The 27,459-nt window shown below is 44.1% G+C and overlaps 1 protein-coding gene across 1 annotated transcript; it reads left to right on the top strand.

Annotated features, from left to right (window-relative positions):
- Positions 1-1,840: 1,840 nt before the first annotated feature.
- On the top strand, positions 1,841-15,118 carry LOC119401893 (female-specific histamine-binding protein 2). Its single transcript, XM_037668899.2, has 5 exons — positions 1,841-1,995; positions 5,206-5,378; positions 6,164-6,243; positions 9,359-9,448; positions 14,832-15,118. The coding sequence occupies exons 1-5, from the start codon at positions 1,882-1,884 to the stop codon at positions 14,945-14,947; spliced, it is 573 nt and encodes a 190-aa protein (XP_037524827.1). The 5' UTR covers positions 1,841-1,881; the 3' UTR covers positions 14,948-15,118.
- The last annotated feature ends 12,341 nt before the right edge of the window (positions 15,119-27,459 follow it).

Genomic DNA, 27,459 nt, shown 5'->3' with positions numbered 1-27,459 from the left:
AGTAACAGATGGTGACCGCACAGGAAATCGGCTTCTTACGATTACCATGGCCTGACGAAAGTTTGTCGCTTCTACATCAAAACTAAAGTCATTTTGTACTTCTACAAATTATACTCGGGCAGAGTGTGCATAGTATATTGAAGTCGCTTAGTGAAAAGACGGTACTGGAAAGAAACGTGCGGAAAACCTGCAGCTGTAGCAAAAATAACGAGCGGAAATTTGACATGAATTGTCCATCGCCTTTGAGAAGCATCAGTGCTCTCATGTAGGGAATAAATAAATAAACAAAAACAGCACAACCGTTAGCTATTTTTTGATAAAGACTAGAAATATGGGTATTTGCGATTCTTGTAATATTAGGAAAAAAGTGCGTGCTTTGTTTTACCCACTTCACATTCCGTGTCTCACTAGTTATCAGTCGGCAAGCAAAAGAAACCTTTTAACATCGTATGGGCTTGTATAGCATCGCACATATGCTGCTCGAACCCTGCCTTTTTTCTCATTATGCTCGATAGCTGCGACGGACCCGGCGGCGGACACGGTGGACATTATCGCTACAAGATTTGGGTGTTTATTACCTGAGATTAGCTGCACTGTAAAATAGGTTTATAGTAATTGTTCTTAGTCCTCATTATCAGTCGCGCAGAAATAGCCGTGTCAATTGAATCTCGTTGTTTAGCATCGTTATTCATATGTTTTTTTTTTTTCGGTGCCATTCATCGAACACTAAAATATAGTGCGATATATAGCTGCTGTTTTCTTTCAGGTCATTATAAAAATGAGTATACATGTACGTTAGAGAATAAATATGCATGACGTTACCTATAGACCACTGTAAATATTTTGAGTTAAATAGCAACTGCGACGCAATTTTAGTTTACGGAAATTATCAACAGTCAGAAACACATACAACTGAAGTATCAGCGTACAAATACATAGTTGTTAGCCACGTAGTTCTTTCTTTTCCAGCAGCATTTAAAGCGGACCGAACCAGGCGACGCGTGTTTCTGGTGGTTTTTATTATGATGTACGTCCTGGTATGCTGTCTTCAAGACGTTTTATCTCACGAGATCTCGGAGAAAAGAAATGTTTTGGACGGAGCTCAAGATCACGTGTTCTTGGTTATGCCATAGTCAGGCCTTCCTCTCCCACGCCCAGCAGTACTGAAAGCCGTATTATCACTTAAACCGGCTGCCTTGCTGAATTTACGCGATGGTCATGATTGCATGTCAGCGCCATATTATCCAACGATGTTCTTGTGTATTATTACCGTAAGTAGTAGCCTTCTTGTGCAATATAAACTCCGTTTATGTTGACCTTAAATATACATGTAACGCAGGAGACATGATGGCTGTACGAAGATCCAAGTTTATTAAAAACCTCGTCTTCCTCTCTCACCACTACCGCACCACACCGTTCTCGTGTGGTTCGTCACATACATTTATCCTGCTAACGGCATCTGGCAGTCACTAAGACATAAAAATCAACTCATATAAAATACGCATATATTGCTTCATGATATCATTATTTTTATCACGTCGCGATGAAAATGCATTATATGACGTCTGCTTTAAAAATATTTCTGCTAACAAGACAAAGCCTGAGCATCAGCGCATGGCTATAAAGCTCTATCGCAAGCATGCGGAGGAAAGGAAATGAAACGTGGTAATTATGCCATAAGACTCATGCAATAATTAATTTTATTCAAGAGACTCATCCATGGAATAACACTAAAAGCAATAGTGCTCTGTGGATAATTGATTGATGGCACGCTGCACGCATGTTACCTCATTGTTAATCCTCAAGACGGGCACGTATAAATATGGAAGCTGCCGGTCCCCAAGCACTCCATCCAACGAGGGAACTCCGAAGGCAGACAACATGAAGTTTGTTGTACTCTCTCTTGCTCTGGCCCTGGTGGTCAGCCAGGCTAAGGGACAAAATCCAGTGTGGGCGGATGAAGAGAAATTTGGTGCAAACCAAGACGCCTGGGAGGTATAAATGATTTCGCATTGCTTCTCATCTCTTTAAATGAAGAAAGTTCTATTAGTGATAAATTGTGAATGTGTGCCTTGGAAATTCACACTCTGTAGCTCTTCCTGCTATCAGTCGGGAATATTTTACCTTGAGGTTAAAATGAACGCGAGTCGTGGTAATTTTATTGTTTCTTAAGCATGATCATGGCCGTACAATATTCACTGGATTAGTTGGTCCTGGAAGCATGGCTAACCGATTATGGGAGAATGTTGCTTTGTAGCTTTTTCCGCCAACGCATGTCATCTTCATTATTTATTCTATACAAATATACATGGATAACACAGTTAGTTGTGGTCGAATGGAATAAATTGTAAATATTGTTGTTACAGAAAATTAGATCTATGATAACATGGGTACAGAACGCTTTCGGTTTTTTTCTCGTAGCGCGTAATTCCATGCAGCCCTATTTTACTGCGCTTATATTAAATCTATTGAATCCATGCCTCAAAAACCTCAGGTGTGTTAACCGAACTTTGCAGGTAATGTGTATATGGTTGTATAGAAATATGTAGTTCCTTAGGGATTCCTACAATGATATTCTGCAACATACCTGACCACAGAAAAAGCCATGCAGGCATGTGAGTTGTCGCAGAATAATTCCACAGTGTCGTGTGTATAGGATAAGCCGGCCGACCACAAATATTTTATATTTATTGTGACCCTAATAAAATACACTCAGCTTCACGGGTGATTTTGCGAACACGAACGCTACAATAGCGTAATCATTTGTTTGTAAGAACTAGCCTGCAAGAAAGTTATGAAATTTTGATTCGAGAGTCGTGCAATTTACTAGCTGTCAAGGAAATTGCTCATTTTAAGATACAAGAAAAGGATGCGCCAGGCTGAATGGAGTATATGAGATTTTTGATGCCAATAAGCCAACGGAACTCTGTAAAAATATGGGCAGTGATTTTCGCTCATGAGTACCTCGTGACACCAGTCTATCGTAACATATCCGTCCGAGCCTGCTGCCCAGTTGTACTTTTTAAATTGTTGTGCAAGAAATACCTCTGGATACATTCTAACTATTGACCTTATTGCTACGCTGTTACAACCGGTCATTTATGCGCCGACGACTCTGTCCGGTAGAATGTTTTTCGCAAAACAAGCGAAAATATACTCCATGTCACAATCTGGTTGCAGCACTGTGAAAGCTACGGGGCTGCACAGCCAATAGCAGGAGTGAGCACACCTCACGATGTATTCATCCGCGTAGCGTCGTCTGCTCGGCGTCCCCGTAGCCGTAACGCGTTGTGCGAGTAAAGCGAACAAGTGGTACCAACCAACGCTGTTAGCGCTGGGCAGCAGTGGTAGCGCCGGGAAAAAAAAAGAAGGAATAACATGGCAGCACACGTCGACGCTGGTTCCATGCGCCTCGAAATTAGGAAGTCGCCGTCGAGAGCTGTGCGGCCCGTAAGTTCTAAACCGACGCTTTTGTTTGCGTTATATTTGCCTCCCGGTGCTTCGACAGCAATGTACTAGTGTCCATTTTGCACTTTTTCCAAGATTCATTCTGAAATTCTCGGCGACAAAGCTTAGCAGGCATGGCTGAACAAACAGCTAATAAAACGTGCCTGATACTTTGTCCTCAGTGTAAGATGGCACAAAGCGATAGCAGATTCCACCGTTTATTTATTGCTGTCAGAACAGTGGGCAAGTAGCAAGTGCGAGTTCGGATCGAAGCGGGCGATCGCGTCTGCATGGGCGCTGCCATGTTGGTTCGTCTTCACAACTATGGGAAGTTACCGATGCAATAATTAAATTCTCATGACGTACATGCGAATCCTGCTTAGCGCATCACGTATTGCTGTGACGCGTACCACCTTCTCCAATTAAATGCAATTAAAAACGGAACTATGTTTTGCTGCGCAAGAGTGTGACTTGCTTACACCTCGAAGCTTCCACCCCGCTGCAACCAGCTTGTGAGATGGAGTATAGCTCCGCACATGGTCCGCAGTCTACATATTGTTCCTAAAATCATCAAGCCAGGATCCGCCCCAAAAGTGGCCGATATCGGCGTAAACTAGCCTTCTGTATGTTTATCCTACAAAAATGAGGCATTTCCTGGTCGGTTGACGCGTGTTTTCTCAGAAGATTCTCATTTTTTTTTGCTCTTAGATCTGCTGTGCCCTTGAGTTTAAAAAATGTTAGCATGTTATACGAAACCAATCACTAGCAAGTAAGCGTCGACTGTGTAATTTCTGTGGTTACTCCTTTTTTTTCTTTTTCACTCAATTTGATTAGCAATTTAAGCAAGACATGGTCACGTATTCTGAACTCGTGCACCGCACCACCTCCGTGCGTTATTTTCTACCATGTCTTTTATAAGCTAACCGACATTCCTACATCCGTTTCCAATTTCAATATTCTGGCTGGGAAGCGCACGAAACGTACCCGTGACGCAAATCAAGAGCACTTGGTGACCATGAAGATCACACGCACAAAGAGAAACAAAAAAGAAACATCCGCGTAAAAATTGTGTGGTGGTTCGAAGCGTGCATAGCTCAATATAACTTACTAACTCGCTGTTAGGCGAGTTATTCATGAATCACACTAAACATTTTTACGCAAAGACGAAAATAAAGAAATCATAAGAAAGAGAGAAGGAGACAGCGGAAAGGGCGAGCACTAACCCTAGCGCTCACCCTGTTCACTGTCTTTCTCTTTTTCCTTAAAATTTCTTACTTCGTTCTCCGAGTAAAAATGGCTTATGTGAAGCGAGCATACGTTTTGGCGCAAAGGGCGTCATCAGGTGCGTTCTAAATTTGAACGCTGCCTGGTGATTTTTGGTTAGTCAGGAAAACTATGCGCATCATGACCAGCTTTCTTGTGTTCTACCATATTGCATCGTCTCTTCTCTCCCGTCACATCACTGTCTTTTACCATAGATGACGTGAAGTCGCGCCAACCAATTCCCTAACAGTCCGAATACATTTGTAGAGTATAATCATATTCTAGGTATAGTATTGCAAAACATGAGAAGGTCAGAAGATCAATGCGTACCATGTATATTCGACAAGGGATCAGGTGATCTTTTCCTTACTTTTTTTCCTTACATGATATTTATGGAATGTGAGATACAGAGCAGTCGATTTCAACCAAAACATTGTTAGACGTTGCGAAAGGCATCGTGAAACTATGAATAAATCTGGTTTTAATTTCTTTCAGAGCTTGAAAGCAGATGCAAGTTCTCCCTATTACATGCTATTGGCGACATATACGGATGACCCTGTATGGGGCCGCGACTTTACTTGCCTGAAGGTTCAGGCAACGGATGTGAACGAAGCAGAGAAGAGTGTTCAAGCTAAAATTACATATAACCATGAACAAGAAGCTAGCTAGTAAGTCCCTTGACCTTTGTTATTATTTCTTTAACTAAAAATGTATATTTCGTAGCAACAGAGAGCAAATGTGAAACGAGAAATCATTCCATATTTCTTGCGAAAAATAATTGGAAACTGCTTCTAAACAAGACAAAAGACGTCATGGAGGTCGGTACTGCCAGAGATTATAAGCCCAGTGAAAGCGCACGGAAAGTGACGAACATACCGCAAGCCGCCCATTGTCCTGCCCAAAAGTTCACCGACGATAACGATCGAATGTATATGAACCCGAAAGTCATGGTTTAGCTTATTCTACTATTCACTGACACAGCACTATGTACATGAGACCATAAATCGGCAAACCGACTCATAAGTCGACTCATTCCGACTGAGATCGGGCCTTGAGTCTGAGTCCGAGTGAGTCCGGTTGAGGAAACGTTTAGTGAGCTTGAGTGCGACTGAGTCCGCTTGCGGAAAATATTGACGACTCTGAGTGAGCCCCAAGCGCAAAATGTATTGAATGAGTTTGAGTGAGCTCCACCTTTTATTGCCGACCTATGCAGGAGAGTGAATCGAACCGTTGTGAACCTTTTAGTCTCCTAGCCAGAGCGTCCATAGCAAGAACATCCATATTTTTTTCTACCCATGATAAGGCCACTCTACATATACACCAGGGGTAATGCTCAGTAGCCTACGTTTTTTTTTTATGAAGCAGTGTTTCATGATGTCGATTATGTTGCGGTGTTGTTCATTGGTGTTGTGCCTAAAGTGACCTCAGCACCCTATTTCTGCTAACATTTCAGCAAAACATCCAATGAAAAAATTTATGCTGATTTTCTGTTCGATTACAAGAAGGCAAACGCCATTACATACAAGACGGAAGGTGAGTTTCTGCTGGTATTCTGAAAGATGCAGTGACTGTATGGGTGCCGCTGTGAACCATAAGCAGTTTTGCGGGAGTACAGATTTGAGAGGCGCGAAGCGCATAACCGACGATTCGAAATGGACTAGCCGTTGACTTGGTGAAGGAGCAGGTGCTGAGGTGTGCCTTGCGAGTTGGGATACGTTTTAACGCGACAGTGTTAAAGAGCTCGATTCGCAGAAATTCCGACGTCGGCCTCGGTGCCAGCGTCATTCGTTGTGAGCGAAAAATCAGCGTTGTCCGTGAGCTAAAAATCGAGAAATAGCCAATTAAAATAAATAATAAAAACCTTAGGTTCGAGTGAGAGTCGAAACCAGGCCTTCTGCGGGGCAATCATGTGTTCTACTAGAGGGGCACGCCATTGCTTGAAACAGCTTCGAAAAAAAAAAAAAAAACGCTATAACGTTGTCATGTAGTGGCGGGAGTCTTTAACAGATGTAATATTGCGGGGCAGAAGCGTAGGATAACGCCAGGCATAAAAACATGCGAATTGCGCAACTAGCGGGTGTTTTAAAGCCCCACTTATTACAAAGCGCTCAGACATATTTAATCATCATCAGCAGCAAAAGCATCACCGAAGTGAGCAGCTGCGTAGGTTCTCGTGTTGCCTTACAGACGCGTAGGGCGCCCATCGCCGATTCGCCAAAAAATGATTTATGTTGCAGTATGCACCTCGCAAGTGTACTTGTAGTAGGTATTTTAGGGTAGTTTTAAACGACCAATGTTACGCGCACAGACGTTCGTTTTATTGCGGCACGATTGAGATATCCACCGAGAACCGAAGCTAGGCTAGTAATTGAGAAGGCGGCGCCCTGGGGGCCCGATCACGCTATTGTGTTCTACTATTGAAGGCGAAGCTCAAGTTTTCTTCAAGATTTTAGCTCAAGCGCTCTGTAAGGGTACTGGCGTCTCTACTGAGGCGCTGTGTGGTTACACCGATACAAGCTGATGTGATAGGAAAAGCTTTTCAATGCGTATTGAGTAAGGAATCACTAAGGCTTGATACATTCGACGCCACTGACATTACCCGTCATCACAGCAGAATTGAAAGTTGCCTTGTAGCTCTCAGGGCGGTGTTTCGTTTCCTACGTTACGCGAGGATATCAGATATTCGTATTGTCGAGGCACGGCGCGATAAGATAAACGTTTGCAAACTTTGCTGTTGCGCTGGTATTTTATTATGCGGTAAGTTATTTAATATGTTAACATGGTGAAGTTATACCAACTTGACATATTATATAATATATCCATCGAATGCACTCTCACTGTACTGATATTGCTTTTCCCACACGCCACCACTTTGGGTAACAAGGCCAACAATGTTCGTCGTCTTTGTTCGTACCTTCCGCAACTACACATGGTGTAGTTGCGGAAGGTAAATAGTTGCGGAAGGTAAATATTGCCTGGTTGCGTAATTATATATAACTTTGTATGCTTTTATGACCACCTGCCCATGTTTTAATTGTGTTGATGGTTACGGCAATATAGCTTCTGTAAAGAACAGTTCTATGAAAAGGCCGTAAGCTGGATTCAGGCTTATTTACGAATTTTTCCATTTGTTAACTCTGTGCAGAATCATTCGACATACATTCAGAGTTTGCGCACCGCTGGGGCGAAGTGCCCTAGTTGTAACCCAGATTATAAAAACAATCTCTTTGGGACACGCTGAAGATACACTAGCTATTCTGGCCCATGCAGGTATTTAAAAGCGCATGTAGCGGTATCTACATTGTGGTTGATATTTCACAAAGTACGTTTTTGAGAGCACGACAATATTCCCACACATGATCTATTAATATCGTAGGCAGGCCCATAGCCGGGAATTTTTTTCGAAGGGGAGCTCACTTGCTGAAAGCCTTGACTACTTGAGAACAACGCCTATTTTCCTTATTTATTTTCGGTAAAACACCATGTGCCATCAAAATTTCTCCCCCCCCCCCCTTTGGCTACGGGCGCGGTCGTAGGATTGTTAAAAAGTGCATATCTCAAGGTCAGCATTGCAGACCAAAATGCACGCATTCAAGTCGGTTGTTTCTGAAGAGTGACGCTCATAAATGCAACATACAAAGCCGTGAAATCATGTTACTATACTTATTATAGAGATCAAATTTACTGTGCTCTTCATGTTCACAAGCGTGAAAAATAGTTTTCTTCTAGGTTTTCGCTATGATAGCTTCCCTTAACTACTGCCCAATATTATTTGTATTATTGATATTGATATTTGGTTTGGGTACACAAAACACATAAAACACGAAGGAAAGAGGGAGGGATAGCTAACAACTGCCACTTAATGGGGCACAACAGCTGCCTGCCTTTTCTGGAAGAGGAATACACAGAGGAAAAGATTATAGGAGCAAAGAAAAGAGGAAATAAAAACAAATAACATATATGGAGTCACAAATAAATAAGTATTCACATTGAAAAATGTCCATGAACACCAAGTCAAGTCTCTTTTGTTCATAAAAGTTAGTGGAGCTCGATGGGCCTGGTCACGCCGAGCAGCGCATCCCCTCGGGAACCGGTAATCGTCAAGGTTCGGGCAATTAAGTCCAATGAGTCCATATTCCTTGATGAGCAGTTCCCGCTGCATAACGAATGTTCAGCATTTCTGGCCTGTGGGACAGAAATGCTGAACTAACCAGTGCAGCGTGCGTTATTATTACGGAAGGGAGCATTTGTAGAAAGAAGTTGAAGAATATTTAACGCAAAAAAAGAATAGAAAAACGAGGAATTACACCTGTGTCAAGCAAACTGCTTCTTGAGAGAGAGAGAGAGATAATAAAACGAGAGAAAGGCTGGGAAGTTGACCAGAATTGTAGCATCAGGTTTGCTACCCTACACTAAGGGGAGGGGGAAAGGGAAAGAAAGATGGAAAGGACAGCGGAGAGAAGAGCAGGCGCGCGATAAAAAAAGGTATAAACAAAGGGGCAAACACTTCAAAGGGAAGACAATTTTGTGAGATATTTTGGAACATCTATTCTATATATGCTACAAAATGTGTCTTCTTGCGCGAGAAAATGTGTGCAACTAATGCTGTTTTGAAGTTATACGCTGTATTTTCATGTTTATGTCACAGATGGGAGGACTTTCACTGACGCCCTTGTATACTCTGGTGGAAATTGCGATGTATTCTACGTTCCCCCGACAGCTGATCTTCCTAGTGGAGGTAGGTAACTGTAATATCTTGTGTTCAGAGTAGAAAGTCTAGCGCATCTATCAAAGTAAGCGCTTTTACGGCAGCGCACGTTCACTTTACCTAAATACGTAGACTACAAACACTACTCCAGATCACAAAGTTTTCAAGCACAAGCGGTCCTAAGGAAATCATGAGCGTCATCAACATGGGGGCTATGAGAATAGCAATGGAGACGCATGTATCTGAGTAAGGCACAAGAACTATTAACAAAAGTACAATTCCTAAATAAAGAACATGAGGAGTCTTATTTACCTAAACCTAAGAGAATTGTAAGTTACCGTTAAATTCATGTACTGAGGAAAGACAAGACGGTTGTATCTTTAGTTTTATTAGGCAGTTGCTTTTTTGAAGCGCACTTGAAGTGTTAGCCTGCTGCCGTACGCCAACCTAAAAGCATACCGTGTATTGTTCTTTCGTTTGACACATCAATCCATCTGAATTTCAATTGCCCGCGTTTCACAATATCCGAATGCGCATTCTCCTCGGTGTGTTCTGTCGTGAGCCTACGTGTTCGTTCAAAAGTCACGCAATTTAAAAACTTTGTATAAACTTCGGCTTCATGAAGTCTTCAGTCTTCATGAAGATACGGTGACCGAAGGAAGGATGCAGCCGACTCAGAATAATAGACACTTTTTTCAGAAACAGAAAATATTCTGCGCAATAATTGGGTCATTTAATGATGGCTGCTCTATAGTGCTTAACGTCGCAAAGCGACCAAAGCTATAGGCTATGAGAGACGCTGTGGTGGAGGGCTCCGGGTAATCTCGACCTCCAGGTTTGTTTAACGTGCGCACACACACACAAGCTTCTAGCGTTTTGCCACCATCGAAATGCGGCCGCCGTGGCCGGCACCAAACCCGCGACTGTGTGGTCAGCAGGCGAGCACCGCAAGCACTGAGGCACCGTGGAGGCCTCCCTCAGGCAGTTAGCGATTCATTGACTGCTTTGTCACCTTCTCCTACAAAGGTTCAAAATGCGCATCCACAGTCACGTGTTAACTGAGTGAAGGTGGACGACGTCAGAGCAGTTATCTTCACGTCAATGTTCCCGCGGAAGCATCTTTGCTTCGATACTAATAAAGCATCACATATGAAAGGCATTTCTTCTTTCTAAAAAATTGTAAATCTTAGTGCATGAAGCGGAAGATATATATAGTTAAAAGTTGATTTGTGGAAACATAATGTTACAGAGTTCCCGATATAACAAAGAAATTTACGTTCCCCGGTATATACTTACAGGTTTCATTGTTGTCATCGGAATTTATGAATACGAATTCATGGAATCGGAATTCATGAAATAACCTAGGGGGCGATCGGAGATTTGTTCGTTCCGCTTGTTCGTTCTCCTGGGGAAGAACAAGCGAGCTGATTGGCTGAAGCGGGAGATGCCACTCAAGGCCGGGGGGTGTCGCCATTTTTTTTGCTTGATATTTTCTTTTTTGGTGACGTCATATCGCGGCATAACGAGTGGGGTGATCGGAGATCTCTGTTCTGCGCCGTTTGTTCTGTACCCATTCTGGCGGCGTACGCGATTGGCCGAAGCCGGAAAAAACCACGTCTCTGAGGGGCGTAACCATTTTTCTTTTTGCTTGATCTTTTATTTTTTGGTTACGTCATACCGTGTCATAACCAGCATGTCGTGTGCTACAAACGAACGGAGCGCGAGACCCTTCGCACGCGTTCTGTCGAGCGAACAAACGGCTTCGCACGGCACGATGCGGCGGTTGCGGCTGCTGCAACAGCTGATTTTGAGAAAAAGGCGCTTTCGACGTGTGCTTCTCTTGCGGTTGGAGGTGCGAGATGCGTTTGAAGACGTGAGCGAGTGCGGCGTCGCTTTCTGTTCTCGAAACGAACAGTGCGAACAAAATGAACGGGCCTGCCACCTGGCTGTGGTCTTACGCGCAGGGACTTCTTAGTTCAAAAGCGCTACCAGCTACTGCCACGTGTCGTCCCGGTCCTCACTCGTGAACGACGGCCCCAGTGGGCACGATGGCGTAGGTATCTGTGGGTGCTCTTTTATAAAAGCCAGCAGAAGCTCCTTTTGACGATTCGACACCCGGGAGCCAAGCCAGACATTCCGGTGGGACGACATCTTGAAAAACTGCGCCAACCGCTACTTTTCTCTTTTTTTTTTCGCGTGCGCGACTTCACATAGCGAGCACGTTAGAAAAACTAACACCAATAAATATCAGCGCACAAACCTATTGCTGTTTCAGAAACTGTTTGAGCTTGAAAAGAAAAACAATATCTCTTCGTATAACTGTATTTATTAGAAGGCGAGAAACACTTCGTTTTGAAATATACGGTCCCCTTGCCGAGGACAAACGATGCGCGTCTACTTCGGGAAAGCTCGCCGCTCAGAGCTTGACGATTGGCTGTCATCTTCCTCTCGGCGGAAGAGAGCTGCGGACCACCCACTTTTGTGACGTAACACCGCCAGAACGAACGCGGAACGAACAGAGATCCCCCCCCTAGCCACCAAACCCGATTTTATGAAGATTTTTTTTAAAATACGTCAGGAAAAAGGCGGTGAATTTATTATAATATGGGCATAGACAGATTTTTCTTTTATCGCGCACCATAAGAATATTGCATTAAACATATGCACCCTAGGTTCAGCCTTAGCTGCGATTATGCTGCTTTGTGCTAGTTACCAATCAGCACAAAGCGTCGTGATGATCAGCCTGAACTTTTAATAGACACCAGAAGAGATACGACCTAAACTTTGTACGAGCCCATATTATCGCGAGGCACACCTCTGACTTTCCGTGCACTCAACAACGGACTCGGCAGTCGGTAGCGCTCTTACATACAGGATGGTGCCACGGGCGGTGGTGGTTGCTTTCATTAACTCATAGTTTATGCGGCAGATAGCGCTGGTCGCCTCCTCGCAACTTTTTTAACACGAAAGTGTTTTATGCCGGGGTCCACCAAGTACATCCGTCACGGATATGACGTCCATAAAATGGACGCCAACAGGTGAGAAAGAAAAAAACCAAGAAAGAGATACCCCGCTGGGAATCGAACCCACGACGTTGCGGCCGCGACGGCAAGCGCCCGACGCGCTACCGACTAAGCTAACTCGCGAGATGCTAGACACGGCGCGAACGCGCCTTATATCTTTCACGCATTCTCATTCGCGACGGGCGGAGCGGGGTGGTGCCGCCGTCTGTGAGATGTGAAAAGAAGTAATGCTTCACGATCGACGGTAACTAGCGCTTACTCCGAGATTGCACGCGATATCGGAGGTCATGGTTAAAGCGTCTCGATACCAGAGAGGTATACTGGCCGCGCTGTTGTCGCCGAGGTACCGTTGACGCAGTTACGTTCTTTGCCTTTGGCTTCGTGTTAGCGTGCGTCGGCTCATCGGATTAGTGCAGCTTCCACGTGCACCAACGGGATTTCTCCGCCGCCGACTGCTTCAATTGCGAGAGCACCGACTAACAAAACTGCTGCAATACGCGTTGCAGAAAGGACGGGATTTCGACGGGCGAATGTCGTGCCTTGGTGGAGCGAGAGCAGCGCCTGCGAGACAGAAACCAGCGGGACGCACGCGTTTGCGGCTCAGGCTACGAACCTCTACCTCCCGTGTTGCTGAAACGCAGTGTTTGTTAGTGTATGCATGAGCACAGGGGTTGGCTACCCATTACTAGAAAGCGCACACCGTGCCGTTTCTCTCCTTAATTGACGACGCTTTGAAGAAGTGCATACCGGGTACCAGTGTTGATTATGAGCTTATTGATATCATCCTTACGCGGTATTCACGATTCGCTGTGTCCAAATATATGTTCACACCGTCAGCTACCACAACAATTTAATCATGATCATGGGCGTTAGTCGTCTCGATAGAGACATGCTGTCAACATGGGTGCATCCACGTCAAACAGTGCTATAGCTGCCAAACAAGAATAGACATTGTACAAGCTCTCATGTATCGCTACACAATAAGCACTACTTCTGTGAAGACAAGTTTCACTTTCGTGTTATACCGATTCCTATGACGGAGGGATCAACCATGTTTTTTTCTCGGCCTACTCGCTCACTCAGTACGTCTGTTCTCCGCGTCTTCGGATGCGAATGGCTTGTGATAGATTCGCGTGACCGTCTACGTGGACCACATCACCCGGACATGGTGCCCCATATGTCGAGGCCGCCCTTGGAACAATGTCGCCAGGCTCAATGTCGAGGCTGCCCTCGGACCACCGCCGCTGTCTTTTGTCATGCACAGACGTTGTTTGGCGACAAAGACAATACCGCGGTAGCTTTTGAGTGACGCTACTTTACAATTATAGATTTGGAAGGACCGAGAAATTTCTTTCCCGATTGCACGAAATTCCCCATTTAACGAATTTATTCCAGCATAGTAGACAACTCGTTAAGCCGAGTTTCAACTTTATAGTTAACTGTTACTATGCATCCTAATAAACCCTTTCGCGCACGTAACAATATGTTGCCATAAAGCAGAAATATCCACGGTCATTATCTGGTTGTGAAAAAAAAATACCGACAAAAGAAAAAAGTGGATACCCATAAGGGAAGGGCTGAAATGTAAAATTTGCGCTGCTCTAGATTGATTTTAGCAAAATTCGCGCCATCTTCTCTTGAGACTCCAATATTGACTCCGGAACCTGAATATGTTGATCGCGCAAGGTGATTATCTTATCGAAAAAGAGCAAGAAGGAACGCCGCAATGTTTTTACAGCGTGCGCTTTTGGAAACCGGACTTTAACTTCATTGAAAATAGTGACAATTGAGTATAAAGCTGCAAATTGCTTCTACAACGCAACGAAGGGACAATTAACAGAGCGCACGTAGAGTGCTTTTAGCCAGCAGGTAACCAGCGGATCGCATGATGCGTGAGCCTAATATTGGTAGCGTTAATTTTAAGGGCTCATTTTCTTTATTATACACAATATTACGGAGCACTAACAGACAATAAATTGTCTGTTAGTGCTCATTAATATTGGTAGCATCATATAAGCGGTTTTTTATTTATTCTCGTCGTAGACGTTTAAAAACAAGTTGTTGTAATAAACACTTTCCGAAATAAATAATCAGCACCTTTCAAATTTTCACTGGTGTTTCGTTCTTCTGCGGTTGATGAATAAGTTTATTCCGAGATTCAGCCGGGGAAATCAAACAGCTGATCTATCGCAAAATAACGTGAATTTAATTCATGTGACTGAATATCTTCAAATATTTCGCAAGCCTTGAAAAGATCAACAATGGTTTCTAGTTTCTGATTTGCAAAACGAGCATCCTTCTATCTCGTCACGTAGATTTTACATTTCGAGAGTAGAAAGCTTTCTCCTCCCACCTCTTGAAACTCACCTCTAACTTGCATTTCCTTCCAGGTTATGAACTATGGGCTACCGATTACGACGACATTCCTGATAGCTGTCTGGATAAGTTTCTTGAATACTCTGAGAACTTCGATATACGCGCTGTATACACTAGCGAGTGCCCGTAAAATGGCAATTTTCTGCATTCAAAACAGACGCATGGTGTCACCATCTGTTACGAGTGTTTGATGTAGGGTTGAATAATGTTGTTTTCCTGTCTTTCGGTCCTTGCTATGGTAATTGCAAATGGAGAGCACTTGTATTAGGAAATAAAGCATATTAATATTCCTCAGTAATAATGTGATGTGCAGTCTTTCATAATCAGGAACGATGTCTTTACGCAAACACTGACACAAGACCCTATTTCAAGCTCATTTTATTTAGATGAGGAGCAATCCAGATTTTGGACACATTTTGCGACTGCAGCCAATTTCACTACCAATTTATATATTTTGTTCACATTGAATGACAGGCAGGACAGGTCAGCCAAACGTTAAGACCGGCACTGCATCAATATGCCCACCCATGGCCGCGGAACATGCCGCAAAATTGATATGCTCATAAGATATATTTGGCACTAAGTTTTGCAAACTGAACAAGTTTACAATTATTCGAAGTGTCGTGTCTTTAAGTAGGAATGATCGTTGAGACACAATTTCCTGTCTCTGCATTCAAATATTGGAAATTTTATCAAGCAGCTGTCACCGACACGGCTCAATTTTATGAGCCTTTATGCAACCTCTCTTCTGGTACTCTCCACCAGAAGGATAACGTCTTTTCAGCCTTTCAACAAACAAAAATGTCTGTTTTACTGTGAAACGCGTTCTTCTAAAGTCGATGGGAAGTTTAGACAAAGTCGAATTTATCTTTGCATCACGAGGATACAGCCTGTCTTTCTTGTATTACATACTTTGATCGCCTTCCCAGGTTTGAACAGCGTTACAAAAAGGTGCCAAGCTCTTTCGCTTCATATGGGGCAGTTGTGGAGTGTTAGTATGAAAATGCCAATTACGGATGCACCCAGCCAAAAATAAAACGTAAGTGATCAAGCATCACGGTGAATAAAGACACCACACCGCACCGCCCCTCTACCTCCCTATGCAGTACACTTGACCGGTGTTACGAGCTGAAATAAACGACAACCTCCACAACATGGCCTGACATTCACTAGCAGCTCTAATGTGATACTCCACCTTCACAGAAATGTCGACTACTCAGAACAATTGTAACAACACGTGTCTACAATAAAAGAGATGAAAATTCACGTTACTGAGGCGCTGCTCCCCACAAGGTAGTCATGCGCCAGTGCTCTTAGAGAAAGGAAGCGAAAACAAGGATAAAACAAGCGGAGGGGTACTAACCAGGGCTGAACTACCCTGCACTGGGAAAAGGGGGTGAAAACTTTACGAAGAGAAGAGACAAAACACTGTTGTTTCTCAAGGTGCTGCAACGGTTCGGTGCTGGCCGTTGCAGGCCGTCAATGAGTCCCATACCTTTCAGAATTTTGGTGCGTTCAACTATATTTCGCTTGCTTATGATCGTAGTATCTCTTCACGGATGAGAAAATCTGAAGGCGAGCACGGCAAGCAGTAGGACGTCATCAGACGCTCCTCTCTAATCGGAAAAGGTGCTAAACATTGGCTGTCTTGTGAATTATTACTTCGTTCTACTCGCAAAGATTGAGAATCAGTGCCGGCAACAAATTCACCGTACGCCTTGCCCGTGGGTGAGCTCTACGATGTGAAGCAGTGGCCAGAACTCGCCGCAATATCTGACACGTTATTAGCGATTTCTGGCCCCACGACTCTTGTAATCTTCGCTGGTTCGACAACACTTCTTTGACGACCAATATTCTCCATGTATCAGCCACGTGACACCGTTTTTTGTTGTTTTGTAGGGCCTACTTCATATTAATATACCGGTACGCCGCAAACATTGTGCCAACATACCTCGACAACGGTTATGTAGAGGTGTAGTGAGACAGTGCCACTACAAACTAGGGAGCCATATGTGCTTGCTTCTTAGAGAGAGCTCACACTACCCTGCCGACATGTCACGCTGTGATACTTGTAGGCCCTGTCCACCAGCTCACCAAATATAAATGAAGATATATTGGCAGCGTATAAATTTGTTGGTCATAAACTTCGCATTCATTTACGAAACATTTTCGCACAAGGAGAGAAAAAGAGAGAGAAAAAGACAGCAACAGAGAGAAAGAAAGAGAAATTCTTCGCGAAAAAATTTCTTGGCGAGGTGGGATAGGAACCAGCGGTCCCACGATCCGAAGGCGAGCATCGTAACCACTCGGTTATCCAGGCACGCTGGCACAGCAGAGCATAGCCTTGTGTGGTATAGTATAGCAAAGGGGTGGGAAAGGGAGTAGTGGCGTGAAGGAGGGAAATGAGGAGAGAAGACAGAGCCCCATAGCGCAGAAAGAAAGCGAAGGGGAGAAATAGAGTAAAAAGAATGGAACAAAGACAGAAAGAGAAAGAAAGAGAAATACAGACAATAAAAAAAGAAAGAAGCGTAACATCAAACGAAAGAGAAAGAGCGAAATAGACAGAAAGGAAGGGAGGAAAGAGAAACAGAGGAAGAAAGAGAGTAATCCATTAATGCACATCGCTTTACGTGTGTTATTGCACGTCATTTTTAGCATGAGGACTCCACAATGGCGTACATAATGCCTTGCCAGAGTTGCCAAGGTAACATCATCATGGACCCAAAATCAAAGTGGCTGCCCGTTGCGTAGTGGCAAGAGGGGACAAAAGCCTACCAAATGCTGTATTTTTGTACAACTGTACTAGGAAATGTCCGAGTTTTAACGTTAAAATTGAACCTTCTTTGACCCAACCATTGCGTTTTAACACAAACATGAAGCCATCGTTATGTGCTGTCTATTGTGTCACTGTGTCACTCTACACTGTGTCAGGGAAGTCATTAACAATAAAAGAGCTATGTACGTTAAAATAAACTCTTTACATAACGTTTCGTATGCAAGTAACGTTTTGTTTCTAGCCAAAGTGAAATACTAACGTATGAAGCTAGGCAGCGTAACGTGCTATCAATTTTGAACGAAAAAAAAGCTTGAAGAACGCTTGAACTTCGGCTTCAAGAGCAGAACGCGATAACGTAATCAGGCCCGTGCGCATCGCCTTCTCAAGTGCTAGCCTCGATTCTGTTCTGGGTGCATGCCTCAACCGTGTAGTTAGGAAACGAACGACTGTGCGCGTAACATTGGCCGTTTCAAACTATCCTAGAATGTTTATTGCAAGTACAGTTGTGAAGTGCCCACTACGCCATAATTCCTCCTTTTGCGAATCAGCGAAAGGCCTTCTACGCGTCCGTAGGGCAACACGCGAACCTACGTAGCTGCTCACGTTGTTGCTGCTTTTGCAGATGATGATGACTAATTATGCGTGAAAGCTTTGTAATGGGTGGGCCTTTAGAACACCCACTGGTTGCGCAATTAGCATGTTATGACGACTGGCGTGATTCTACGCTTCTGCCACGCAATATTACATGCGTTAAGAAGACTCCTTCCAGGACATGACATTCATATACAATTTTTTGCCGAAGCAGTTTCAAGCAATACCGGGGCCCTGTGGTAGGACACCTGCTTGTCACGCAGATGGTCAAAACAAGATGGAACGAAAGAAAGAGAGAAAAATACAGAAAGACGAAGAAAGGAATAGACAGAGATGGGGATAGAAAGCAACATACCCAAAAATATGACAGAAAAAAAAAGATAGAAAGCATAGCCCTGTAATGTACACTACAGCAAGTATAGTTTGCCGTGTGGAGTAGAAAAACTATGACCTTTACGAACCGGCACGTACTGTATTCGTTAGCTTCTTAATCTTCGTCCCTTTCTTCCTCTTGTACTTCGCTCCCAGAATACGCGCGCCGATTTGTCCACCACCATTCCACAAGCTCTCCTGTGTCCTAGTCTTACGAGACTTTGTGCAGGCTGCGTATTTTTTAAAGACGATAATCTTTCTTGGGGAACTTAAACGCAGAAATTTTGGTCTGTCTTTCTGTCTTTCTGTTTGTCGGCACGTCACCCGATTCAGCCACCGGCCAAAGTTGAACCACTCGCTTACCGCCCACCCATCTTGAACTGGTACGGCTGTTCATACTTGTGAACGTTGTCGATCAAAAAGTAAATATTACGCATATCTGAGGCGTAACATCATTAGGTAAGTATTAGGTGGTGTGTTCCTTTAATAGAAAATACATAGATACGCAGTTTTAAAGACCTTGATGGTATGCGTTTAACGTTGAGACAGTAACGCGTTTATTAAAAGATTGCCACAGCTGAAGCGGTCAGCGGTCCAAGCCGAGCAAGCGCGAGTGCCAACAACAACCGTCTTCGTCTTCTTCTTTCGCAGGCGTTCTTGTCTGCGCCCTACCATGTTACAAATCACTCCCCCGCGGAAAAGGAGCCATCCTGGCGACCTAAGGAACAGGTACAACTGGCGGGTCATAATGCGGCTTCAGTCGATCGACGTGAGCAGTCTCGCGGCCACGACGACGGCAGTCCGTAGATGATTGAACAGGCTCAATCATATAGTTAACTGGGGATGCTTGACGTAGGACGCGGTAGGGGCCTTCGTACTTAGGCAGTAGCTTTGTGGAAAGGCCAGGAGCGGAGGAGGGAACGCGAAGCCACACCAACGTTCCAGGCGAATACGACTGAGGAGGCAGGTTTTCGTCGTGACGGTCCTTCTGGCCCTACTCGCCCTACAATGTTACAACCATAGTTTCTTAAGGTGCGCTGAAAATGCGACTGCGCTGAAACTTGTCTTCCTCCGTGCCCTCTGCACAAGCTCATGTTGTGTTTCGGTTTCGGTTCAGTATTGCATTGTACGAATGACAGGGGGCGCCGCTCTGGCATTCCTGTTTTACTCAGGTGACGTGTAAGTAAGAGAGTTTGTGGAGAGTACTCGTTGAGTGCGGACGTTTCTTCTCCTTCGGCGCATCGCGCCAAACAGCGTGTTCGGGCTGGCCGGCGTCCCCACCGGTCGCGTTGGTCACCGCCGGTCTTCGCCTGCCGCTGCGCCGGGACTACCAGCCCGCAACACAGCACTAATGTTTCCCGACGTATTGCCAGATGGCGTCCATATCTCACGCAGCGCCTCTTCTATCGTCTTTAGACGACATTTGCAGCGAAGCACGCAGATAGGCGGCCAATTCTTTTTGTATTTTTTGTGCTGTCGAAGCAACACACTCGTGGGTGTGTATATTTTCCGCATGGCTGGCGAGGGCAGAGCAGGAGCAGATAGCCAGACCACTAAAACGACATAATGGAGGCATAGCTAGTATTGCCAGGTTGAATCGCGTAGGGACGATTTCTTCTCTGTCGGTGAACACCTTGAAAATAAAAATACAAACAAAGCAAAAGCCGCGTGCACACCACATTTTTCTTTCTTTCTTTGCTCTCTGTGGTTTCACATTCGCCAGCAGCTCGCACCATGTAAGCGCGGCGCATCCGATTTCACTGCTGCTAGCAGTTGTTTTTCGGAGGTTGGCAGAACAAGATCACTATGTTGAACCCAATAGAATTCTGAACAGTCAGTTTTGCGCGGTAACATGGATAACGGTTTCAAACTGCACTCGGAACCGAAGGGTGAATCTGAATAGTCCTCACATATGCCCCGATTTTCAATAACGGTATTTACGGGCACTTATAGGCATTAAGGCACAAACGCCAAAAATAGGTATTTATTACAGTAAATAGCACTCTATATCCTCTTCTTAACCTCAAATTCATATTCATCCCTATTGAAAATCGTGGGTTGGTGGATGCTGGAATTCTTGGTGGACAAGGTGGAAACAATAGTGGATGTGGTGGAAACTGTGGTGGTCATAATGGCTGATGATGGCGAGAGTGGAAAAAATGGTGGCAGATGGTGGTGGTGGTGGCGAGCTTCTTTTGGTGTTAAGTGGAAAATGCTGGCTGATGGTGGCGAGAGTGGAAAAATGGTGGCAGATGGTGGTGGTGGTGGCGAGCTTCTTTTGGTGTTAAGTGGAAAATGCTGGCTGATGGTGGCGAGAGTGGAAAAATGGTGGCAGATGGTGGTGGTGGTGGCGAGCTTTTTTTTTGGTGTTAAGTGGAAAATGCTGGCTGATGGTGGCGAGCAAAACGTGTTTCGGTGGATGGCTTGGTGAACAAGCTGGATGACGGTGGCATGATGGAAGTGCACGTGACATTATGTGAAATCACTGTCACTTCTAATGTTTTGCTGTTCAATGTGTAGAAAAATCTGTTTACAGTTCAAAGAAGCTAACGCCGATCATTAAGCTTTTCAGCACGCTTTTTTTTTATTCATGCGGCGTAACCGCCTCAAGATTTGTGGAGCACAGCAGCCGTGAATGTTTACATTTTACGCACGTACTTATCAGGTTTACATCCGCGATGTGCTGCTCTATTGTGATGTTTACAAGTCTAGAAGTGTCGGTGTGAACAGCGACAGTATCTGTGTTACATCGGCGCGCAGTTGCCGAGAAGTGAGCCCTTCCAGTGGGTAGACCAGAAAACAGCCGCCGCTTGATACCGTCACGCTAGAAACGCAACTCTGGCAATTCTTGTACACTCACTTACCTCAGCGGTACTTTAAGGTAACAGTAGAAATGCGTGCGAAGCTAAAATGCACAAACTTTTACCTTCGGCCTGCGTCGAGATAAGCCCGACCAAGTATCACTTCCACCATCATATTCTACCACCATGATTGCCACCAAAGGTTAGGCATAGCTTACCGACCGAGTCCGTCTACGTGTTATCGGCACTTCTGGGTTTCAGGATACACAATTCCGATGAGTGCGAATGACTTTACAGCACAGCTGTGGCATCGGCTAACCTAAATGAAGCGTTTTTTCTTGTGTACGGTGTCCGCACAAGAAGCGATCACCACAGATGCGACGCGCTTCCAGCAAACGCCTCCGCTCACCAACCGCCGCCGGTCGCACTCGCCGGCGCTTCTCTGACACGTATGCGAGAACATAGACTTGTCAATTCGAACGCCTTACTGAACCAATATGATGGCATATTTTTCCCGCGCACTGCACTTGCGTTTGGCCGAGCTGTTCTGCAGTTGTAGCTAATGATACAGCGTCAGATCAGTGCGCTGGCACGGCTGCGCTGTAGGTTGCGCGACAAAAGGATCACAATACTCAATCAACTGTACGCGCGTATTCATCGAATGAGATTTGAGTCGACATAAAGCCTCTGCACATGTCGCCCTTTGGAAAAAGCGAGAAACGGCAATTAAACTTAGCTGTAACATTCGGTTCACTATACCCGCTCCTCGGTCCACTTGACACTTTTTTTGGAGTTACGTTGTGAATTCTACAAGAAAGTTAGCGCTGTTGCCATTATCGACGTGTCATTCGTTACCGGCAGCAGTTTGTTCGTGTTTAATAACTATGCAAATTTTAGTACGATGTGAAGATCGCGTCTGTGTCCAGTATGAGACATACAAAGCTGAAGTCAAACGGTGTATTCGTATGTTGACTAGTCATTTTGCAGAACTCGAAGCAACTGTCAGCTAAAGGACATTTATGACGACTTGGACTTTAGACCAGACTGGTACCCCCTCTTGGTGAGGTGCTCGGCCTCACCACCTTTCCAGTATAACACGATGTGAAGAACTCTCACCGTTCTACTGCACGTTGTGTTAGCCATCGAGTGTGCACTTAGTAGCGCTTGAGCGCATATTGTCGCTATGTGATTGTACTTTTGCTCGCTTTATTTGTGCTATTATTGTGCACTGTAATACTAAGTGTGGTAAATACCATGAAAGAGAAAAAAAAAGAAAAAAAAAGTCAGCGTGGCGTAGTGGTAAAGTACTCGGCTCGAGATCCGAAGGTCGCACGTTTGACTCCCGGTGGCGGCAGTTTTTTTTTTTGCATACGGCTTTTTTTTTCTTTTTTTTGTACTAATGCTTTCTACATCGCCTTCTATACAATTATTTATGTGTAACAGCTAATCACGATGGTCCCGACGCTGTAGAGCCGTTTTACGCTCCGCTATTCCCAGCATCCATCATACGCCAGCATCCAGCATACACCATGTGCCACCATCTTCCAGCACCATAATCCACCATAATGGTGGATGGTGGAATCCACCATCCCACATGGTGGATAAATTTTCAATAGGGATATATCAAAGTGGGGTGATAGGAGCATAAAGAACAAAATAGGCATTAGCCTAAAATCCGGTCTCTTGCTTGTTAGTGCACTTAGTTGCGCCAGTTGGTTCTGCATGTCGATGAAGTGGATGCGCTTGATAGACGAGGACGAAGAAGAGACGGGACACGCACTGCGCAACTTACAAATTGTTTATTGGAAAAAAGGGAGCAGCGTCACTTATATACCCTGAAGCACGTGACACAGTGCCTGCGCATTACGCGTTACTGAGCACTAAAAATTCACATTATCTAAGAAAGAGAGTGAATTTCTGAGTCCTCAGTAACGTGTAATGCGCAGGCCCTGTGTAACGTGCTTCGGCGTATATAAGTGACGCTACTCCCTTTTTTCCAATAAACAATTTATAAGTTGCGCAGTGCGTGTCCCGTCTCTTCTTCGTCCTCGTCTTTCAAGCGCATTCACTTCTTCGGTCTCTAGTTATCGCTCGCATTAAACAAAGTTTTATATATAGTATTGTCGTCTGTAGAGTTTTTATAAACTTTAGTTTCTAACCTTCCATAAAGAAAGGGTTTATTTATATCGTAAAAGTTACGCTGTTATGAATGTACACAATGGTAAATATGGATATATAGTAAGGCCACACTAAGGTGACTCCTATATAAAAATGTGTTGCATCAGAATTGTCCATGAATTCTAGGAAGTGTTGGGTGTGCAAGGTTTTCCATGTTTAACGCATCACTCTTCCAAGACAGCCATCGAGAGGTCTACTTATACAAAATTTAGAATTGCACGGAACAAATCACCGGGTTGTGGCTTCCTACATGAGTTATCGGATGTCTGTAGGATCCTGACGCGGTGTGATTGAGGCGCTAAAACATAATCCTGAAAGACTGAGAACGTTTTGCAATACTCATCTAAATACTTTTCACGCAGCCTACAGCAAACCAATTGTTACGACTTAGGGAGAACTCCAACTGCTGATGAAGCCTACAGATATTTCCTTCGCTTTGGTACTACCATATGTTCCATAACCCTTTCTTTTATGTTTGCCCTGCTTTCATGTGAACACTAACTCTAAAAGAATGTTGATGAGATACTCGCCAGACACGATGCTTTTCAATTGCAGTTTTATTATCATTACGTTTAGTGCGACGTGGCATTGAAGAGGTAGCTGTGTCACCAAGAAAACAAATTATAGAACATTCTTTCCTCACGCATAACAGAAATATTTTGCATTGACTAATTTTTCAAAGCGAATGTCTGCGGTAATAAATAGTAGCACACCAATGACACATATGATATGATGCACATTTGTCTTTGACACGTGGAAAATGTTCTTGAACTTTCTAATATGAGTCACCGCAAGGAAATATAGTTAGCTTTCATCACCAGCTTGAGAACCTCTTTACCTACAATAAACAGGACGAGCATCATCTTATATGTGCGAAAAACTTGCATAGATTTATTGAGCTCTACACAGCCCAAATTGCAAGGAATGTATATTCTAAGTTTTAAAACAAGTTCCACATTTACAACATTGTTAGTAGTGTTGATGTTTAAGACTAAAGAGTCCTGTGTTTGCTGATCTTGCACGCCATTGAAGTTGACACTGCTAACTGCGGACCTTTCACAAGCTGCCTCAGAGAAGAGCTTTTATCTGAAGCTTTCAACCATCACTGCATGGACGAAAAAAATAATATTGGTAATCATTTTTATTATTAGATATGTAGATAAAAACGCTCAAGTTGCCAAGGGTTCGCTAAGAAATGCTTCGCATTTATAATAATAATAATAATAATAATAATAATAATAATAATAATAATAATAATAATAATAATAATAATAATAATAATAATATATCATTATTATCATCCTAGGCAGGGGAAACACAATTTACGTGCTAAGCCGACTAAAGCAGTTTTGAGTTCTAATCGCGAGTGCGATGTAAGAAGGGTGGGCGGATAATTGATTTGATCGCTTAGCAATCGTTCACCGCTTTGGCCATTATTCGTGGAATCGCCATCGACGAGTTTTATCGTCAATTTACCAAGGAATCAACATATTTGGTGGGCGCTTTCAGAAGGGCTACAACACAGTTACTACTTATGCGGGATCATGTTTAGTTGCTTGTGACATTGAACGAATATAATTACCCGTTACATCAACAATATGCGGCATTTTACATGCGAAATCCGCGAATGATTAGGAGGCACGCCATGGTTGAGGGTTTTCGGAATTTAGACCACGTCGTGTTCCTTAAAGTGCATCAAAACCTAAGACTTGTGACTACGCATAAAGAAACTGTCGAAACAAGGAGACAGCGGGAAAGTCACACACTCTCTTGTAGAGGTAAGTCTTGCCGAACCATAATACACTTGCGATTGAGCAGTAAATGAAACATAAACGGGACACAATTACTCTTAATTACCTCTAATAAGCCTGAATTCATGGCCGCGTCAAGAAAAGCAAGCATTAGCGATCACCCGCCAGCCATACAAACACCCAACGTTAGGCAAAATTACCCAACGCTGTTGGTACTATGCAGTTAGGTACAACAGGAATCGCACAGCCGGTCAGCCTACCAATAAGTGTCATTTATCATTGCAATAGAAATAATATGGCACTGAAGCCGGATTTTAGATGACGTCGTCACCATCATGTTCGGTATATAGTCGAAATCGAGAACATCTCCCCCTGCGCATCGTATCTTCTATGTGCGAGTCAAAGTTTGGGATGGCTACAGACGGGCGTTGCGAAGGAGCATGAGAGGGTGCCAGTGTGCAGGCTGCGTCGCTCGAACAGCAACTGAGGTAGCAACTGAGGCAGCAACTGAGGTAGCGCGCGTCCCAGATCTCGCGGTCGCGAGATCTGGGACGCGCGCTACCTCGCTAGACATCAGTAGACGGCTCATAACTTTGTGCGCGCTGTACTTTCGCCGCTTACTCCGCGTTGAAGCGGCAGGCAGCGCCAAAACCGCTCCAATCACTGGAGCGGTCGTGTTGTCTTATGCGAGTGTTTTGTAGAGTATCGCCAAATCGGATTCTAAACGAATTAGCTGCTAGCCTTACTTTGAGTGACATTCCAGTTCGTTGCTATTGTACTCATGGCTTTGGCCTTGCGGCGAAACTATGATTTTTAAAAAAGTTCTCCCCGTCATAATGCCAGCTCAGAAAGAACAATAGAGACCCTTGTTTTGTGTTTCGCATTTCATATAGTTATGCGCATTTTGTAATTGGCTAGAGATTCAGAGTATTGATTACGCCGACACGAACAGTCGTGGGTGATGAGCAGAGGAAGTATAAGTAATTTTGATCATATCTTTGTTAAAAACAACGGGTAGAAAAGGGGCAATAGTTAAAGCTTAATATTTTTAGTAAAAAATTGGTGCTTAGTAACTACGTTTCTGTACAGCAGAATTCTTGCAAAACATCTGGTGATTCTTTGTCAGGGGAACTGCAGCTCCTTAAGCTTATACATCACTGTCAAAGCTTCAGCTCATAAGCGAAAAAAAAATACAGCATACGCTAAAGAAGAACACCTAAGTTATGCGGAGTCTGCTGTAGAGTGACGTATCTTGTTTCATTCGCCGAAAGATTGTTGAATGAAAATGAGATTGTTGAATGTTGAGTGAAAAAACACGCTACTATAGCACTGTGGAATATGTCCTGTCTAAATGAAGGTGATTGCGATAATACAGAACATAACAAATATAGAGGCCCGGTATCTCGCCACTTGCATTGGGAGAAATAAATCGTGTCAATCCTAATGATCCTTTGTGCGGAAGCTCGGTACTTTTTTATTTACAACGTACTGATGAACCACGTCAAATTACGTCTACACGCACGAAGATTTTCCTGCTTCATTATTTATGTTTTGAGTATGCCATTCTAATGCACGTGAGCGCTGCATGTGGAGAAAAACGTATGACCTAAATAGACAGCTGCCAATTGTACGAGGTCCTGCATCACAAAAATGACGTTCATAATAATTTAGCTTACTATACTGAAAAAAAAACATGGCTGATCCCTCTGTCATAGGAATCGGTATAACATAAAATTGAAACGTGTCTTCACAGACGTAGTTGGGCGTTTGTTGTGTATTCTTTCGCCCCAAGGGCGATGGAATGAATGCTACAGCAACAAATTTAATGTCACGCGAAGAACGGCAAGCAGCTCGAAACTTGCAACACGCTGCTTAAGCAGAAAAGACGCCCTAAACGGACGTACACAGGACGAGCGCGAACTAACTGACACATTTGTAACTTATTTCTGCGTGAGCACGGCGCTCCTTTTCCAAAAGCGGCCGTTGCAGTGAGCCAAGTGACCTTCGTGCTCTCAACGCAAGACGTACAAACCACCGCGGTAGATAAGCGCGCGCACTAGCGACAACGCCCTCTAGAAGCGGCCGTTCGTCGCAACGGCGACGACCTTTAAAGCGTGCTATTCGAGCCCTGCGCGCCATCTGACTAGTGATGACAAAAACACGCGATGTAACA

The sequence above is a fragment of the Rhipicephalus sanguineus genome, chromosome 8, assembly GCF_013339695.2.
Source record: "Rhipicephalus sanguineus isolate Rsan-2018 chromosome 8, BIME_Rsan_1.4, whole genome shotgun sequence".
NCBI lineage: Eukaryota > Metazoa > Arthropoda > Arachnida > Ixodida > Ixodidae > Rhipicephalus > Rhipicephalus sanguineus.
This window is presented reverse-complemented; position numbering and strand designations above follow the sequence as displayed.

Bases quoted from the DNA above. Each gene is read 5' to 3' on its own strand.
- LOC119401893 (XM_037668899.2), top strand. From the start codon at position 1,882: ATGAAGTTTGTTGTACTCTCTCTTGCTCTGGCCCTGGTGGTCAGCCAG. The intron at 1,996-5,205 runs GTATAAATGATT...AATTTCTTTCAG, and splicing joins CAAACCAAGACGCCTGGGAG to AGCTTGAAAGCAGATGCAAG. The intron at 9,449-14,831 runs GTAGGTAACTGT...ATTTCCTTCCAG, and splicing joins AGCTGATCTTCCTAGTGGAG to GTTATGAACTATGGGCTACC.